Source organism: Anas platyrhynchos, chromosome Z (assembly GCF_047663525.1).
Source record: "Anas platyrhynchos isolate ZD024472 breed Pekin duck chromosome Z, IASCAAS_PekinDuck_T2T, whole genome shotgun sequence".
Lineage (NCBI taxonomy): Eukaryota > Metazoa > Chordata > Aves > Anseriformes > Anatidae > Anas > Anas platyrhynchos.
Window position 1 is genome coordinate 27,561,550 of NC_092621.1, and position 18,835 is coordinate 27,580,384.

The window sequence follows — 18,835 nt, forward strand, 5'->3', positions numbered from 1 at the left end:
AGGCATCAAAAAAAATCAGAATCAAATCACATTGACCAAAGATCACCTAGAAGCAAGACTGAAAAAAGTCTGTTCATCTACAGTATTACCAAGAAAAACTAAGTACCACCTTATACTCCAATACACCTAATAAATATGTAAAAATCAGAATGTAAAGTAAACAAAAACCAGAGCAGGATGACTATGTCTGGCACACTTGTTCCTAGCAGCATGTAAGGATGTTCTTTCTGATCGTATTATGATTATTGATCTCCTCCACTACCAACAATTACATAAAAGTCAACATGGTGAAATTTTAATATGCCCTTCTTCACTGTTAAGTATCATTTATTTTTTTTCCTTATGAGCAGATAAAACCTCCTGTGTTCCAGTTTCTGTCCATTGCCTTCTGTTGTGTCACTGGGCACCACTAGAAAGAGCCTGTCTCTGTCTTCTTTGCACATTCCCTTCAGGTATTTAGACACATTGATGATATTCCCACTGAGCCTTCTCTTCCCTAGGCTAAACAGACCCAGATCTCTCAGCATTTCCTCACGGGAGAGGTGCTCCAGCCCCTTCACTATCTTTGTGGTCCTTCGCTGTCTCTTTCCAGTATGCGAGTATCCCTCTTGTATCTGATCTGTGATCACACAGATCAAACCCAGCTGGGCACAGTACTTGAGCTGTGGCCTCACCAGCGAGGAGTAGAGGGAAAGGCTCACCTCCCTTGACCTGATGGTGATACTTTGGCTAATGCAGCTCAGGATACCATTAACCTTCTTTGACCAAGGGCACATTGCTGGCTTATTTCAGGGTAAAAGCTACCGCTCTTGTTGATAAATACTAGCAGTAACAAGTTAATTCTTGATTTTTTTTTCTGACGTACTTATGTTACTTAAAAGAGATTAATATAGTATTCAAGTGAAAAAAATGAACCCATTTAATTTGACCCAGTTGAAAGATAAAAAGCTTTATAAGTTTCAGGGCAGTTAGAAGAAAAAAGCAGAAGCATTCTCCTGAAAGAACTCAGAAATTATCAGCAAATGATTTCTTGACTCTCTCATTGCTGTAGTCATTTCAAAATGAATGAGGCATGCAAGATAGTTTTTTCAAATGATCCTGAACAAGCAAATGGCACAGAGATTCCATGCATCAACAATTTTCATGCTAGTCTGTTGGGTTAATAGATCAACCTCTTCTTTTATGCATCTTCCAAATCTATAGTCTATGATTTTGCATATCAAAGTGTTCCTTTTGTCACATTGACTATTATGAAAAAATTAATGTAGTAGTTAGAACTTAATATACTCTGTATTTTGTTTTTTTTTTTTTCAAATTAGACTATTTTAAACAAATCTACAAGGCATCAACCTTGCTGCTCATTTAAATAATATTTTTAATATAGATCTGTAGTATAAGATATAAACCTACCTTATTTTTGGACTGCTGTGCTTGAAGAACTGCAAGAATTTAGGGATCATGATATTGAGTGGTCGGTCCAATACATCACTATCTAATATTTCAGCAGAATCTTCACATATCTTCTGAAGAGCACCAAATGCACCCTGTTTAAAACACAAACAAACCATACAACTGCTCTTTCACATTCTGAAGAAAACTACATGTCAGAACAGGCAACTTCAGCACAATACCACAATAAATGTAGTAAGTTAAATGCAGAGTAAAATTGAAACATCCTTGAAGGCTTTCATCCTGTAATACTTTCATATGTAAGCTCTCAAGCTGGGCAAATAGCTGACAAGTGCTAATTTTAATTTTAGCATGCAATATTAATTTATTTAATTTTGTTTTAGAAAATACTTAAAAGCTGTTTCTTATTTGAAAAACAACCTGGTGCAGGAGTATCTAATTTTGTTTATATACGATTTTATTACAGGGTAAAACAGAACTGTAGATATGACGGTCTATTTGAGTCTCAATTTTAAGTGCTTTTTTCTGTTTGTTGGGAAAACAGCACTAAAACATTATGTAACAGCATGATACCTTGGACCATCGTTCTATCTCTAAGGATTATTTTATACAAAATGCTGCACATACTTATAGAGACAGTATCAAATAGCTGAAGTTGTGATCACAGAATTTTATTTTTTATTCTTAAATCAGACAAGACTTTTTTTTTTCCTTGGTTTATAACACTTAATTTTTTTTCTTCGCATACACTGAAGAAAGAGTTCACTTCACAATAGCCTGACACAGCAATGACAGATCACATTTCTGGATGAAGCCATATGAAAAATGAACAACTAAAGCATTTAAGTAAGAAGATTCAAGGTCAACTTGATAATGCCTAAATGATTAGGCACCACAGAGCGGTAACTTAAGGACACTTTCCACCTGAGATGCTACAACTATCCATCTGCAGCCTTATTCTGCTTTTATGCAAAGAAAACATTCATTTGAATGAACATTGAGAACAAAGTGTGAAGGTAGAAAAGGAAGTACCAAATTTGAGCCACTGTTATCTGAAGAGATTTTATATGTATTCACATACAAACAGAAAATACTATACATATAAGCAGTATCTACGAAGAGGCAAAAATAATCAATATCAGATAATCTATTTCAAAATAAGTCTCCTTACCTCACAAGTATTGTAATCCTCAGAATCCAACAAGCTGCAAAGCTTTGGTAAGAGTTCAGGCCAATTCTGCAATTCCCCTTTTGAAGCAATGGTTGTTATCAGAATGCCTAAGTGAATCAGAGGAACGAAGGAAATGAGATTTCGTTTTCACACATTTCATACTTTTCTCCTCTCTCCCTGTCAACCATCCCCCGTCTTCTCAAAGAACAAAGGAATTAAGAAATGGCAAACATAGAGACAGGAAATACATTTAATTATGAATGGTATTTGAAGGGCTTCGAAATGCAAATATTGGTTGTTTCTTCCTCCTACCATGAAGGGCTCAGACTTGAGAACTAAGGCAGAGAGTAATTCCAGTTAAGGAAATAATCGTGTCCAAACACTAAGACAGGTTTGACTGCAAAATTACAAAGCACTGTAAAAATCCTGACCTCCAGTAAACAGAGAATCCACTTTAAATTGCCTCTTATGATACAAAAGCATGAATCACAGAATCACAGAATTTCTAGGTTGGAAGAGACCTCAAGATCATCGAGTCCAACCTCTAACCTAACACTAACAGTCCCCACTAAACCATATCCCTAAGCTCTACATCTAAACATCTTTTGAAGACTTCCAGGGACGGTGACTCCACCACCTCCCTGGGCAGCCTGTTCCAGTGCCTAACAACCCTTTCAGTAAAGAAGTTCTTCCTAACGTCTAACCTAAAACTCCCCTGGTGCAACTTTAGCCCATTCCCCCTCGTCCTGTCACCAGGCACGTGGGAGAACAGGCCAACCCCCACCTCACTACAGCCTCCTTTAAGGTATCTGTAGAGAGCGATAAGGTCGCCCCTGAGCCTCCTCTTCTCCAGGCTGAACAAGCCCAGCTCCCTCAGCCGCTCCTCATAGGACTTGTTCTCCAGGCCCCTCACCAGCTTCGTCGCCCTTCTTTGGACCCGCTCAAGCACCTCGATGTCCTTCTTGTAGCGAGGGGCCCAAAACTGAACACAGTACTTGAGTTGCGGCCTCACCAGAGCCGAGTACAGGGGGATGATCACCTCCCTAGCCCTGCTGGCCACACTGTTTCTTATACAAGCCAGGATGCCGTTGGCCTTCTTGGCCACCTGAGCACACTGCTGGCTCATATTCAGCCGACTGTCCACCATCACTCCCAGGTCCTTCTCTGCCTGGCAGCTCTCCAACCACTCGTCTCCCAGCCTGAAGCTCTGCTTGGGGTTATTGCACCCCAGGTGCAGGACCCGGCACTTGGCCTTGTTGAATTTCATACAGTTGACCTCAGCCCATCGGTGCAGCCTATCCAGATCCTCCTGCAGAGCCTTCCTACCCTCGAGCAGATCAACACACGCGCCTAGCTTGGTGTCATCTGCAAACTTACTGAGGGTGCACTCAATGCCCTCGTCCAGATCATTGATGAATATATTAAAGAGGACCGGCCCCAGCACCGAGCCCTGGGGAACGCCGCTAGTGACTGGCCTCCAACTGGACTTGGCTCCATTTATCACAACTCTTTGGGCCCGGCTATCCAGCCAGTTTCTAACCCAACGAAGCGTGCGCCAGTCCAAGCCAAGAGCAGCCAGTTTCTTGAGGAGAATGCTGTGGGAGACGGTGTCAAAAGCCTTGCTGAAGTCAAGGTAGACCACATCCACAGCCTTTCCCTCGTCCACCCAGCGCGTCACTTTGTCATAGAAGGAGATCAGGTTCGTCAAGCAGGATCTGCCTTCCATAAACCCATGCTGACTGGGCCTGATCGCCTGCTTGCCCTTCAAGTGCCGCATGATGACTCCCAAGAGGATCTGCTCCATGAGCTTCCCTGGCACTGAGGTCAAACTGACAGGCCTGTAGTTCCCCGGGTCAGCCCTCCGGCCCTTCTTGTAGATGGGCGTCACATTTGCTAGCCACCAGTCAGCTGGGACCTCCCCGGATAGCCAGGACTGCTCATAAATGATGGAAAGTGGCTTGGCCAGCTCCTCTGCCAGTTCTCTCAGTACCCTTTGGTGGATTCCATCCAGCCCCATCGACTTGTGCACATCCAAGTTCCGTAGCAGGTCACCAACCAGTTCTTCGTGGATGGTGAGGGCCACATTCTGCTCCCCATCCCCTTCCACCAGCTCAGGGTACTGGGTATCCAGAGAACAACCGGTATTGCCGCTAAAGACTGAGGCAAAGAAGGCATTGAGCACCTCCACCTTTTCCTCATCTCTTGTAACTAAGTTTCCCCCCGCATCCAGTAAAGGATGGAGATTCTCCTTAGTCCTCCTTTTTGTGTTGATGTATTTGTAAAAACGTTTTTTGTTATCTTTAACGGCAGTAGCCAGATTGAGCTCCAGATGAGCTTTGGTCTTCCTAATTTTGTCCCTGCACAGCCTCGCTACATCCTTATGGTCCTCCCTAGTGGCCTGCCCACTTTTCCAAAGATTATAAGCCCTCTTTTTTCTCCTAAGCTCAAGCCACAGTTCTCTGTTCAGCCAGGCTGGTCTTCTTCCCCGCTGGCTCATCTCTGGGCACATGGGAACAGACCGCTCCTGCGCCATTAGGATTTCCCTCTTGAAGAGCGCCCAGCCTTCCTGGACCCCTCTGCCCTTCAGAACCGCCTCCCAAGGGATTCCACCAACTAGTGTCCCGAGCAGCCCAAAGTCAGCCCTCCGAAAGTCCAATACAGCGGTTTTACTGGTTCCCTTCCTGGCCTCGCCAAGAATAGTGAACTCCACCATTTCGTGGTCACTCTGCCCAAGACAGCTCCCGACAATCACATCCTCCACCAGTCCTTCTCTGTTTGTGAAGAGAAGGTCTAGCGGGGCACCACCCCTGGTAGGTTCACTAATCAGCTGCGTCAGGAAGCTATCTTCCACGCTCTCCAGAAACCTCCTAGACTGCTTTCTCTGGGCTGTGTTGTGCTTCCAGGATACGTCAGGGAAGTTGAAGTCCCCCACGAGTACAAGCGCTGAAGATTTCGCAACTTCTATCAGCTGTCTGTAGAACTCCTCATCCGTCTCCTCATCCTGGTTCGGCGGTCTATAGCAGACCCCGACCAGGACACTAGCCTTGTTGTCCCTGCCGATCCTAACCCAAAGGGACTCGATCTTGTCATTCCTAGCCTCGAGTTCTACAACACCGAAAGACTCTCTAATATAGAGAGCCACACCGCCACCCCTTCTGTGCTGCCTGTCCCTTCTGAATAGCCTATAGCCAGGCATCGCAGAGCCTATAGCCAGGCATCGCAGAGCCTATAGCCAGGCATCACAGCACTCCAGTCATGAGACTGAACAAAGGAAGTGCTTTATAATGGTTATCATTATTCAGTAAACTCACAACCTAGTAGTCAAGTTGTGAACACACAACTTAACCATGTTTATGTAACCATTCTGGAAAAATGTTAAGAGTGAAAAACCTATTAAGAGCTTTCATACTATGGCAGGTCATCCAGTGACCATCTGTGGAGATTGGCTGATTCAGGTCCAGCAAACAGATAGCACAGGCCAACGAGTCACTAATTCCATTTCCAGTATACACAGAAATTCCAAGAACAACAAATCAGAGGACCAGAACAGGGAAGACTGCTGTCCTGCTTTCAGTTGGGACATAGTTAATTTTCCTCCTAGTAGTTGGCACGGTGCTATGTTTTGGCTTAGGATGAGAAGAGTTCTGATAACACCCTGATGGTTTAATTGTTGCAGAGCAGCGCTTACACCAAGCCAAGGACGTTTCAGCTTCTTGCCCTGTCCTGCCAGAGGGCAGGCTGGGGGTGCAGCAGGAGCTGGGAGGGGACAGACCCACGACAGCTGACCCCAACTGCCCAAAGGGGCATCCCGTACCGTATGGGGTCATGCTGAGCAATAGATAGGGATGGCTAGTGGGGTGGGGGGCCGGCTGCTCGGGGTTAGGCTGGGCATTGGTCAGTGGGTGGTGAGCAATTGCATTGTGCATCACTTGTTTTGTACACATTATCATTAGTAGTACTATTATCATCATTACTGTTATCATAATTATTATTTTCCTGTCTTAATAAACTGTCCCTATCTCAACTCACAGGCTTTACTTTCCCATTTCTCTCCCCCATCCCAGAGAGGGAGGAAGGAGGGTGAGCAAACGGCTGTGTGGTGGTTAGCTGCCGGCCAAGTTAAACCACAACAGCTGCTTAAGAACTATTACTGACTTTATACAAGTCAAAATTTAAAAGTTTGCATAATTCACTACTAATACTGGTAGTTACACCTCATCCCACCACTGGGAACCACTGGAAACAACCTGGCTCTGCCTTCCTTGCACACTTCTTGCAGATGCTTACAGACATGGAGCCTTCTCTTCCTTCCCTAGGCTGACCAGTCAATCCCAGCTCTCTCAGCCTTTCCCCAGAGGAGGGGTGCTCCAGTCCCTCCACTATCTTTGTGGCCCTTTGCTGGACTCTCCAGCATGCTAATCCCTCTCCTGGACCTGAGGAATCCAGTACTTGAGGTGTGGCCTCACCAGTGCTGAACAGAGGGAAAGGCTCACCTCCCTTGACCTGCTGGCAATTCGCTGGCTAATGCAGCTCAGGATACCATTAGTCTTTGCAGCAAGGGCACACTGCTGGCTCGTGCAATTAAGCTGAACTTCACAAAGTAGTTTCTGACTTTTGACAGGTTTGAGTCAGACCTGAGAGTTAAAGAGGGCCTCTCCTTCTGACCAACATTCTAAGCTCCGAGTTTATCAATTGAAACTAAAAATCTTCAAAAGCTGGTCTTTGATGTGTAATGAACTTCAAATCACCAATACGAATCTGTTGCTATTTCACTTGACAAATGTGAAATATAACATTAGCAGCATCTTGGTACTCTATTAGCCCAACACATGAGAAAGTCCAGAGAGATGTCAGAATTTGTTAAAATAGAAGTGCAGTTGTCATGACAGCATCATTTTCTCATTATTTCATTTATACACAACCCTAATTTATCGCACCAACACTACCATAAAAAATTTGAGAATGAAGAAAAAGCAGCTATGCTTCACTACTTTCATGTCAATAACAGAACAGTGGAAGGCTTTTTTTTTTTCTTCCAGGTGGTGTTTTGCCTCTGTAGTTCCTAAAAATCTGATTTCTGAACTCCTTAATTCTTAAAACGCCAAACTTCATGACAAAACTGCCCCACACAGAATAATCATTAACTTTCCTTTCCTTTCTACAGTGAAGCTCTTCCATCCTGCCACTACTCTTAGTCTAACTATTTTACTTGCTTGCTTTTTGCTTTTAGGCAGGACCTGACCAAGGTACAGTCCTGACCAAACCAGAATTCCTGGGAAGTTCTAATAGTCAAACACCTTCTAAATAAATGCATTTATTTACTGGTTAACTTGGTGGGTCCTCAACACATGCAGCAGTCGTTTTTAAATTTGAATCCACATTTTAACATTGTCTGGAGGGTTTTTAAGATCTGTACTACACTGAACATAGAAGTTTTGCACAGTTACTCATGTTGGGGTTAAAAAAGCATAACACTAAGTGAGGAAAAAATAACACATTTACTATTCAATCTTAAGTCACTGTCTCTATTGCTGTATTCATTCTCTTCTGTGAGATGACTTCTGACAAGAGAATTTATCAGCTTGCCTCCATCTTGATCAAAAGGTATTAGCTTTTGTCTGGTTAGCACCAGATACCAGAGACCACAAAGGAGCGAAGGCTTCTTTACTTCTCTGGTGGTATTTTGATGCTGCTGTATTTGCTTGTTTTCCTCTCAGAATTACAGAGATCTTAATTATGGTTGTCCCATTAAATTGATTGTGCTTGAACAGCAAAAAACTACTCATCTGAAAGAGCAGCTCTGACTAGTAAATGCCAGCTCATATGCTAATAAGCTGTGTAGGTAGGTAGTAACACATTTACACCTTGCTGATATCAAGTCACTGGTGGGTATTGGACCAAGCCCACTATTAAGACAGAAGTCTTTGATGACTTCACACAGGAAGGTGCAAAACATGTGCTAAGTAGGAATCCTTATGTACGTATGCTCACAGTTGATCACTTGGTATGCATCTTCAGAGTTTGTATATGACTGAATAATCCTGCAATCACTTACAACTCAATATTAATATTAATCCACACACTACTTTTACTAGGAGAAATCAAAGAACTGATTGAAAACATATAAATGACCCCTACAGAAAAGCAACCACCACCAAACCATGAAACAGCCCTAAGACAGCACTCCAAATGGAGCTGGAATATCAAGTTCCATTGTAGGCCACTGACAAGTCCTATGAACAAATAGTAAGCACAACTTCTGGTCTGAAAGTTTCTACTGTTGTTAAGGAGATGGGACATTAATAAAAATCAGCCTCAAAAGTGATGAGACTGAAAAAAAAAAAAAACAACACAAAAAAAACACAAAGAGAGTAAAACCTAAGAGTAAATAATATAGTGTATAGTGGTCTGGGGAAGCAATCCTATAGAGAAGATAAAAACAAAACCAAGTGACTCTAATGGAGCAGTATCTGGTATATTATTTTATATGCTTGCTGAGCCAACAGGAATCAGTTGATATGAGCTGAATTTCTTCTGAATTGGCACATGGCTCTCTTTCTTCCTTTTATAATCAACTATATCATTAACGCTTTTTTACCTTTTTTCTATTTTTTTTTGGAGTGGACAAGGAGAATTACCGCAGTGACTGTAATAATTAAGGGAAATCATATTCTCAAAGAGCAGGCAGAAGAAAACCTCTGCTGATAAAAATAACAATAATGCACGCTTGCAACATTTCATGGAAGAGGTGCACTAAAACATAGTTAGGAAATCAGAACTTCATGTGGCAAAGAAAAAAAATAAAAGCACTTACAGCTGATGTTCTAATCACCACAATTTATCTACTGTTTTTTAGAAGAGGTGTTTAATAGCAGAAGCTCATTACATGAATGTATGTCACACATGGTACAGTAATTATGATTCCCTGAATGTATGTGCATACATGGGTGGAGAGGGAAGGAAATAAAGTATTACAGAAGTATTAAATTGAAGCAAATGGAGTGCTGAAATAGTTCTGAGGTCAGACCTTTGTTTCTATTTTCAGGTACAAAAAACAGCAACAAGCTGAATTTTCATAGATTCAAGTAAACTTATTTTAGTTATATTTTAAGAGCTGTGAACTGAATTCCTAAATCAACTTAAGAAAACAGGAAGCAAAAATAAGTCCAACTTGCACATATTCATGTATTCATACTGAACATGAATATCTACATTGAAACATTCTGAAGTTGCAACAATTATCAGAAGCAAACAGTTTCAGGAGTTTACTAACTCTAGCCTCCTAGTGAGGCTCCAACCCATATACTCCGCATCCTGAAAATGTTACCAGTATCAGTAAGACTGAACTCACCTACAGTAGCTCTGATCAAGGGAGAGGAATCACCAATGTTGTTCAGACATTCACTTTTAATGAAGTCAGTTACCCCATTTGGGAAGTTGTGAAAGTGTGCTTTTACATTATTCTTCAAGATAAGACCACTCAAGGAACGTGTTGGTTCATCTGCAACAGAAAATAAGTTACATTCAACCTTCAGTCAGCTCTTAGGATAAGGCAGATTTCCAAACAATGCAACAAGAACAAAGCTTATAGTGAGATATTAATCTTATCTCTTCCTCAAACTGCACCCACCAATTTATGTAGCAAAGCTTTCTAGTTTCAGAATTCAGTATTTCCATTTATTCAAAATTAGACTATTAGTATTGCCTATTCAACATTTTGAGATACAGTTTACTAGAGATATAGGCAGGGAATAGAACTGAATTACAGAGTAAGAGAAAAACCTCTACTCCCTGAGAAACAGCATTTTATTTTTCTACAGAATATTGAACTCCCTTCAGATACCAGCTGTTCTATTAAATTAATAACTAAGAGGGAGACAAAAAAAAAAAAAAAAAGGCTTTAACCACTGGTAACAGGTGTTATGTAATGAAAACCGTAAGAAAACAAGCTACCAGAATGGACCTAAACAGAGTAAAAATTCAAGTTAAGGCCACCTTGAGTTTCAGTTCAAGTTTGCTGAGCTATTTTTTCCTGTGCATTCCTCTAAATTACTGCAACAGGAAGAACGGAAAAAGAACAGCTGAGACCTTTCAGTTATATTGGAGTAGGCTTGTGCTTGGTTCTTCATGAGAATAAGTACCTTAGTGTTACTTCTAAAACACGCTGAGAGATCTGCGTGAGATCTGGATGTTCTATATAGGAAGTTTATACTGTAAGAACCTTTACATTTACAGCAACTCTAAAGAGCACGTAAAGGTAATTTTAATTAGTATTTTAGTCACGTTTGAATTTCTTGTGCTGTTGTTCATAGCCCTGACCTGGGCAAGAAGTAAGGATATTCAAATTTCCTTTGCAACAAGAATTACAGTTTTCACACAGACCTATTGTAGGTTTTCAAGAGGATTAATATCCAAATAGAATAAAGATAAGTAAAGTAAGATATGCACTTTTCAAAGATAAAGTATTTTAACATTAAAGCTACTGCATCATAACATAGTACTCTCAGTACATCCCAATGTCTTCAACATCTGGCAGTCAGACACTTTTGTTACGATCACGGCTAATTAAAACAGAAGCAGCCCTTCTCAGGACAGGGTTTTTTGCTTCGTTGATTAGAAATTAAAGTTCATTTTAATCAACCTATCTTATTTGAGCTCCAAAACCAGAAAGCCATCAGGCACTCTTTAATCTAGTTTCTATGTTCATATTTCATTTTTCCTGAAGAAGCATTATTTGTCATGCTCCATAACTATAAATGTATTGATTCAAAAACATAGCTTTTGTATAGAACTCATTTCTATAAACCAGGAAGCCACGCTCTAAATAAGTATTTGAAACAGTTATGCAACTTTACCTACACCATAGGTTTTAAGTACCATCAAACTTTAACCAGTGGAAAAAAAAACAAAACCAAAACACAAGTAAACAAACAAAAAACCAACAACAACAAGCAAACAAACAAAAAACCCACATTGTTTCATTTGTATAGTGCAGCAGCACTTCAAGGGCCAACAAGTCTTCTGGGAGAATGAAAAAGGAGGGGCAAAAAGTGTTTGCTATTTTAAATAGAGAATAGATGTGTGGAGCAGCTTTTCACAACCACAGAACTTGGTTATGACTTGTGACAAACCATATAACTACTACTTGGCAAGGCAAATCAAATAATTCCATCTTTTTTTTTTTTTTTTTCAAAAATTTGAAGATATCATCAACAAAATTCTGGTGGAGAGTGACCTACAGAAAGAAGTTCCCATTTGAACGTACGATCAGCTACAGTTTTGACTGAAATACTTACTGAATTAAAATAAAATCTCTACATCTACTATTAAACCAATTTTATCTGCCAAACTCTGACTGTTTTATGTAACTGCAATCCATTGACAGCACATCTTCAAGAAATCCAGTGCTCTGTAAGCAATTAAGATTGTGCCTATGTATTTGGCCAGGATAGAAGCCAGAAAAGTCCTTCTTTAATTCCTACGTGATTTAAAGTCCTTGAAAGCCACAACTTACGCATCATCTTAGTGACCAGTTAGACACAATACAATAACTGCTCATTCTTCATCTGCCAGCAGTATCTTCTTAGGGGTGCAGGAGGTCAGAGTTACATCCAAAGTCTCATTAGACATATGTTAGCTGCTATTAGTATAAACTAATATTAGCCAGAAAATACTAAACACTACATTAAGGAAAACAGTTGCCCTTTAGAATGCCTGGACATGATTGCAAAAGTGACAAACCAACAGCTTCAATTAAACCAAGCAAAGATACAGGTACTAACACATTCCTCAGATTAGCCAGCTGGTTTAAATAAATATCAAGGCTGCCTTTAAGAAAAATGCTGCTGTAGTACTGCCTTATGGAGCATCCTATGGAGTGCAGCAGTATCAAGTATCTCAGATCCATTCTTCTAGCCAAGATAAAGATAGCCAATAGAAAGACTTTTTCACAGTAAACATTTATTGCAGAATTGCAAAGATTCCAAGGGATTCATACCATAAGTCACATCTCTGTCAAATGGCAAAGAACTAGAAGCAAAAAAAGGAGAAAGATTAAAGACAAAAAACAAAGCCAATTATCACCATGCTGAGAGGTGCCAAACAGATCACAAAGATAGGCCAAAGAGACTGCTAAACAGACCCTGACTATTTAAGCTACAGAAACAACATAGAATCTGATAATCAGGCATTTTAAAAACCACACCACAGTCAGAATCTCAGTTAGAGCAAAAAAAAGTCTGATACTGCACAAAGATATTTATGGAATTCAGGGCATTCAACAACTTAACAGCTACACCGTCAGAAAACAGTAATATAGGTCTCAATGGAGTTTTTGCTGTAACGCCAAGATTACAAGCAGATGGCCTAAGAGCTGAGTAAGACACTCTTCGGTCTTCATAGATTTTGTGCTAAGTTTTGTCAGCCATATGCTTCAGCCATCAAAAGAGAGTGCAGTCTTGCCTCCTATCTCAGTCAGCCCTAAGTACAGAGTGGACAAAAACATACAATACAAAAAAAAAAAAGGGAAGTGAAGCAGACCTCTAGCATTTGATGTCATCTTCACTGCCAAATTAATCAGCAGAAGATTCCCCGCTCACCTTACCTCACTTCACAATAAAGCTATTCAAATATGTGGTTTTGAGTAAGTTTTCAACTCCCTTGCAAGGCTGTAATACTAGTTTAATGCTTTAATGGCTCACAGAGTAAGTACTTAAAAAAATAGTACTTAAAAGCACTGCTGTACTTAAAGAATGAGGTTGTGCCCTTCAAATAAACACATTTCCTCTAATCAGAGCTTGTATGATATTGGGTATATATGGGAAAGCAGTGCGTCTTCTGTAGTTCATCTGGAAGTCCAAGCGAGCTAAGAAAAAGGCTACCATGCAGAAAAATGTATGAAATATGTGACCGTGTAAAGTGATTTATAGACTCTTACTCTGACCAGTAAAATATTGATAGAAGTAGACATGGGTGCCATGATGTCAGGGTAGTGTTCTACCTTAGTGGACAAGACGTCATGCAGATACATATTAAAAAGTGTTATTATTCTTCATAAAATTATTCTTCATAGAGTTACAGATGAATAAAGGTTTCTCCTGCTCAGGAGGCTAGGTTTTGGTGTCTGACCTAGGCTGTGATGGCTCCTAGGAAGCAACACCATTGCCTCTTTGTAGATTGTCAGAAAGCAGACTTGCTGTGAAATGTTATGATGACATTGGAACAGTTTCAGTGGGTTATCTTGCAGTGCTGAGGCAGGTGCAACTGATTAACTCACCACTCTTTGTGAAGCCAAATCTAGCCCTATAAAAGGAATGCCAGTTATCAATTCCCACACTGTTCACGCGCAAGTAACAATCCCATCCCTTTAACACTAATTAGAGGGGAACACAGAAAAAAATGCCAGCAATAATAGTACACACTGTATTTTTCCTACCCTCAGAGCTGAGTATCTTTCCTGCAAGCAATCTGAAAAGCCATGTAAAAGTACATCTTGATCCCACAGTCAAGATGTCTGATGCTAATAAAAACTGACTTCAATAACTGGCCAAGAATTACTCCTGCTTTTGCGAAGCATTCTGAAATCCTTTCTCCTCCTTTTAAATGGCAATTCTTACACTTCAGGACCCAATGAAGGTTTGACTCAGCTATGCCTTCTGCTTTCACAAGTTTTTCAGGTACAAGAGTGTCATGACAGAGTCATAAGTACCAATAATGACTGCAGTCTGCATTCAGCTCAGTACAAGCAGCTTATGACAGCTTAGCCCTATTGCACCTGACTGAGCAATGCTATTCCTTCTTAGTGAAATTGGTTGCTTCATCTGAAACACCACACATCGACCATTCAAGTATAGATTCAACAGAGCGTATTTTTATTTCAGTATCTCCAAGGAAAAAGCATTCACCTAACTCCAGGTGATCCAGAAGGATGTTCTCTTAACCAGAGGATCTACTACTGCACGGGCAATTCTGACTGGCAAGCTGTAAGACTCAGAGAATTTTTAAGCATTCCACAACGGTCGAGAGCAATCTCAACATGAGCCAGCAGTGTGCCACAGAAGTTGAGAGGGCAAACTCCATTTTAGGTGCATTAAACATAGCATAGCCAGCCAGTCAAGAGAGGCAAATTCTCCTACTATATTTAGCATTGGTGTGGTCTCACCTTAAATGCTGTGTGTAGTTCTAGGCTCAAGAATAAGGAAAGAATGTTAAGATACCTGAATGTGTCCAGAGGAGGGCAACAAAAATGGTAAAAGCTGGAAGATGGTAATGGCTAGAAGGCATATCTCATGGCACATGGGTTGTCTAGTTTGGAGAAAAGGAGGCTGAGAGGTAACCTCACTATTTTCTGCAGCTTCCTGAGGAGGGGAAGTGCAGAGGGAGGTGTTAGCCTCTGCTCCCTGGTCACCAGTGACAGGACTTGTGGGAACAGCACAAACCCAGGGGAGGATCAGACTGGACATGAGGAAAAATTCCTTTACTGTGAGGGTGGTCAAGCCCTGGAACAGGCTTCTTAGAGAGGTGGCTGATGCTCCATGCCTGTCAGCATTCAACAGGCATTTGGATAACGCCCTCAGCAACATGCTTTAACTTTTGGTTAGCCCTAAAGTGGTCAGGCAGTTAGGCTAGATGATCTTTGTAGGTCCCTTCCAACTGAACTGCTCTAAATGACTCGATGATCCTTGTGGGTCCCTTCCAACTTGGGATATTCTGATTCTAAATGGTAGACTCCCCAAGCTCTTCCTCATTTTCCTCCCGCCACAAGGAAAGGTGACTGTGGAAGTCTGAAGTAGAATCTGGAGAATAAGGAGGCTGAAGATGGATTTCAAATGACTTGGAAGAAGAGAATCAGCACAGCCACATATTGATGCTTCTTAGATAGCGTCTCATTTTAATTAGTATTCCAAATAGCAGATCAGTCACTTTGCTCATAGTAAGAACTCTTGTGAGGGTAAAACAAAAAAGTTAATTTTCTCAAGTAATAACAGTAACAAAAGAAACTATATAATGGAGTACTGAATTAAAAGCATGTATCTGCTCCCTAATTTCTTACTGCAGGTTGATGCAAGTCTATTTAGGAAGAACACTCCCACTAGTGCAAAAACCCTACACTGCCATTTACCAGAATGTAACCTAAAATAGAAAACTGAAAATAGGAGTTCAAGTGTACAAAAAAGTCAGACAGAAAAGGAAAAAAATATACCAAGTGCAGGTTCAAGAAATAAAAATGACAGAAGATTGCCTTAATGAACTAGTTACTAATTACAGGGGAAGAAGACTTCCTGGCAAGGAAGTCTCAGGGAAACAAAGTAGTTTGTTTATATAACAGAACCCTGTATGTGCCTGCAAACACAATTTTTTGTTAAGCTATACCTACAGAATGCAGACAGCAAAAGTGGCCCAAACTTCCAATGCGTGGCATGGCATACTATACACCAGCGTTGGTGAGTATCTTTTATTTTGTACTTCCCAATACTCACTTCACAGACTGAACAGTATTCTGAATTACCCAAATTGATAACAAGGCCTTATTTCATTCATCCAATTAATCCTTGTGTTCCAACAGCTATTCATATAATAGATGTCATGTTCACCTTCAATACATTCAGAGAGTGAATAAACTTCAATTCATCTCACCAAGCAATTTCTTCAGAGAGATTAATTACTCTAATTCCTAATTCATTCATTGCCAAAGACTGGCTAGGTCACTTCCATCACAAAGCTCATCACTTCTTTTTTCCAATGCACTTGAATTAATGCTAAGGTACAGACAAACAGGAGAGACAGAGGATTGTAGTCTTTAGATGTTCTCCAAATACAACAATATCCTGTATTTGTTACAGAGTTTGGGATATTGTAGCAAATCTTATTCTCCTTACACTGAATTTCCATTTGGCATTAATGATTTTTCTGTTCTGTGGTAGAATTCTAGCACCAATTCAATTGCTGGATCAGGAGGTGATGCATAAAATGGCAATAAAGAGCTGAGACAACCAGTTTGTGGGGATACAATAGAGAAGCTGAAAAGAACAGTGAAACCAGAGAATTAGTTCTTTAAAACTTTTGTGGTTTTGCAAGCCTATAGAGATGCACAAATTTTTGCACTGTTTGACCTGTGGCCATTATTAGTTAGAATGAATAAAACTTGTACGACTAACCAATAAATTAATTTTTGGTCAGCAGTTCAACACTCTTCCCATGTTCTTAACAGCTCAGCTTTATTTACAACACTATCTTCAGAAGCATGGCTGTTGCCACTTAAGCAATAAATATGCAACACTCAGCATCAGCAGAACACTTCCAGCCTTGTTTTGGTATCTTACAGGCGTTCCTATACTTAGGCAATTGTGTCAATTTTTTTTTCCATGACTCACATGAGTCAACTGAGCACCGATTAATTTCAGACCAGCCACTGCATTTCAAGGTTGTTAACATACTCAGATACACTCAATGTTTTGAAACATCTCCAATCTTGTTTCTGACTGGATAGTGTACCCTAATCTTAAAGTATTATACTTAAGATTACTTAAAATCCCAGGGGACAAAAAAAAAAAGGATATATTTTTTTCCTGCTGTAAAGCTCATAAAGGTATTTCTGTAGCTGTCACTCTGAAGACAACATTTATCTTGTCTCATGACACTGCTCTGTCAGGATCTTTATTTTTCGGTTTTAGCTCTTACAAGACAGCCTATTTCTCAAAAATGGATCAGAAATCTTCAGGAACAAGAGTGACACTTGTGATGATTTTATCACATTTTGCATTTGCACATATTAAATCCACACCAGTAGTTAAAACACACAGCATGAGCTTATTTCTAAAAAAGCCTCAACAGCTTTGAGAGCAAAATGAGCACACTGAACAGTTTTCTTTTAAATAGAAGTTACACCATAACAGTTAAAGTTGCCAATACTACAGGAGTAAGAGGGCAAAACATAAGCCATGCTTATAGTCACTGTATCACCATCTGCAAGTGAATAACACTACTCTCATCTCAGTCACTTGTTTTTTTTTTTTTAAGCAATCCACACATGTATGTTCTAACAAAGAGAAGATGAAAACCACAGCAGAAGACACGCTAGTCTCAAGCACCTCAGAACAGCACTGAAGCAAACTCTACTACTTGGTGGACAGAAGTACACTGAGAAATCACACCAGCAATGTCTTCCCTCTTCTCTAGGGAAACACCACACAGGGACAGTGGGTACTGGCTTTTTAAGTACACTTCAACATGAGAAGCAACAAAGCAAATGTCACTGGGTAAGAAAGTATGACTTAAGAAAAGTATACAAATATATGCCCCTTGTTGTAGCAGACTACATTTAGCTTTTGAGATATATACTAAGGTAAGACTTCAAAGAGATGGCTGAATACCTCCTGCTTACCCCAGAAATAAAGCCACGCTTTCTTTGGAGCCAAAACAGACTATACACTAAAGACCACCTAAACTTCAGAAAAAGAAAAAAAGTTTGATAGCCTTAAAAATCAAGGGAAAGTCTGAGAACTTCTGTCCTTTCCTTTCAGAACGCTATTCAGAGAAAACAGAAATTCTACGATTTCTCCCCCAGAATGACTTTGCTTGCAGTGAACAGAGCTTTTGAAGAGCCTACACCAATGTAAGTAGATCAGGGTACTGGATTAGAAAACAGGTACTTGCACTCAATAGACTTGTTCCTGTAGCTGCTCTTTCTCAATATTTTCCTTCTATGGGTTTTAGGAGTAAGGTAAGAGATAATAATAGAGATCCCACACTCTGATTCTGGATGCTCACAATAAGGATTTCTGAGAAAGCATTCCTGAACCATAACACAATCCACTGGTAACTTCAAAGTTTCTTTCAAGACTCTTAAAAGAAAAAAATATATAGATTCGTCATTTCTCACCTATAGTATGTATGCCATGAAACTGCTTAGGAGAAACATTTTACTGAAGTCTGTATTACAATACCCCTGTGGGGGCACAGAAAGGAGGAGTTAGCTGCCATACAGGTGAAAAAGCATGCAGTTTTCAGTGCTCTGATCTGACAAAATTAATCATCTCATGAGTTGGTTTACCTTAAGAAACATATGCACCTCAATTACTTTTTGCATTGATTCTAATACCGAGGTGTTTTTTTGTTTTTAATTCTCAATACATCAGAATTTAAGGGGGAAGTATTTCAGTTGTTTCACTAGGACACTATACATTCTGTGCAGCACTTTAAATTCTAAGTAAGGGTATGTTAATCTGAGTTTAATTCTTAATTTTAATCCCATCA

At 40.2% G+C, this 18,835-nt stretch overlaps 1 protein-coding gene across 2 annotated transcripts in view; it reads right to left on the reverse strand.

Annotated features, from left to right (window-relative positions):
* Nucleotides 1-18,835, reverse strand: part of TNPO1 (transportin 1) — an 86,191-nt gene that overhangs the window by 35,562 nt on the left and 31,794 nt on the right. For both annotated transcript variants that reach the window (XM_038171031.2, XM_038171030.2), the window contains 3 exons: nucleotides 9,933-10,082; nucleotides 2,582-2,688; nucleotides 1,411-1,544 (listed from right to left, as the gene is read on the reverse strand). In XM_038171031.2, the coding sequence (XP_038026959.1) occupies nucleotides 1,411-1,544; nucleotides 2,582-2,688; nucleotides 9,933-10,082 (391 nt within the window). The remainder of the gene's footprint in view (nucleotides 1-1,410; nucleotides 1,545-2,581; nucleotides 2,689-9,932; nucleotides 10,083-18,835) is intronic.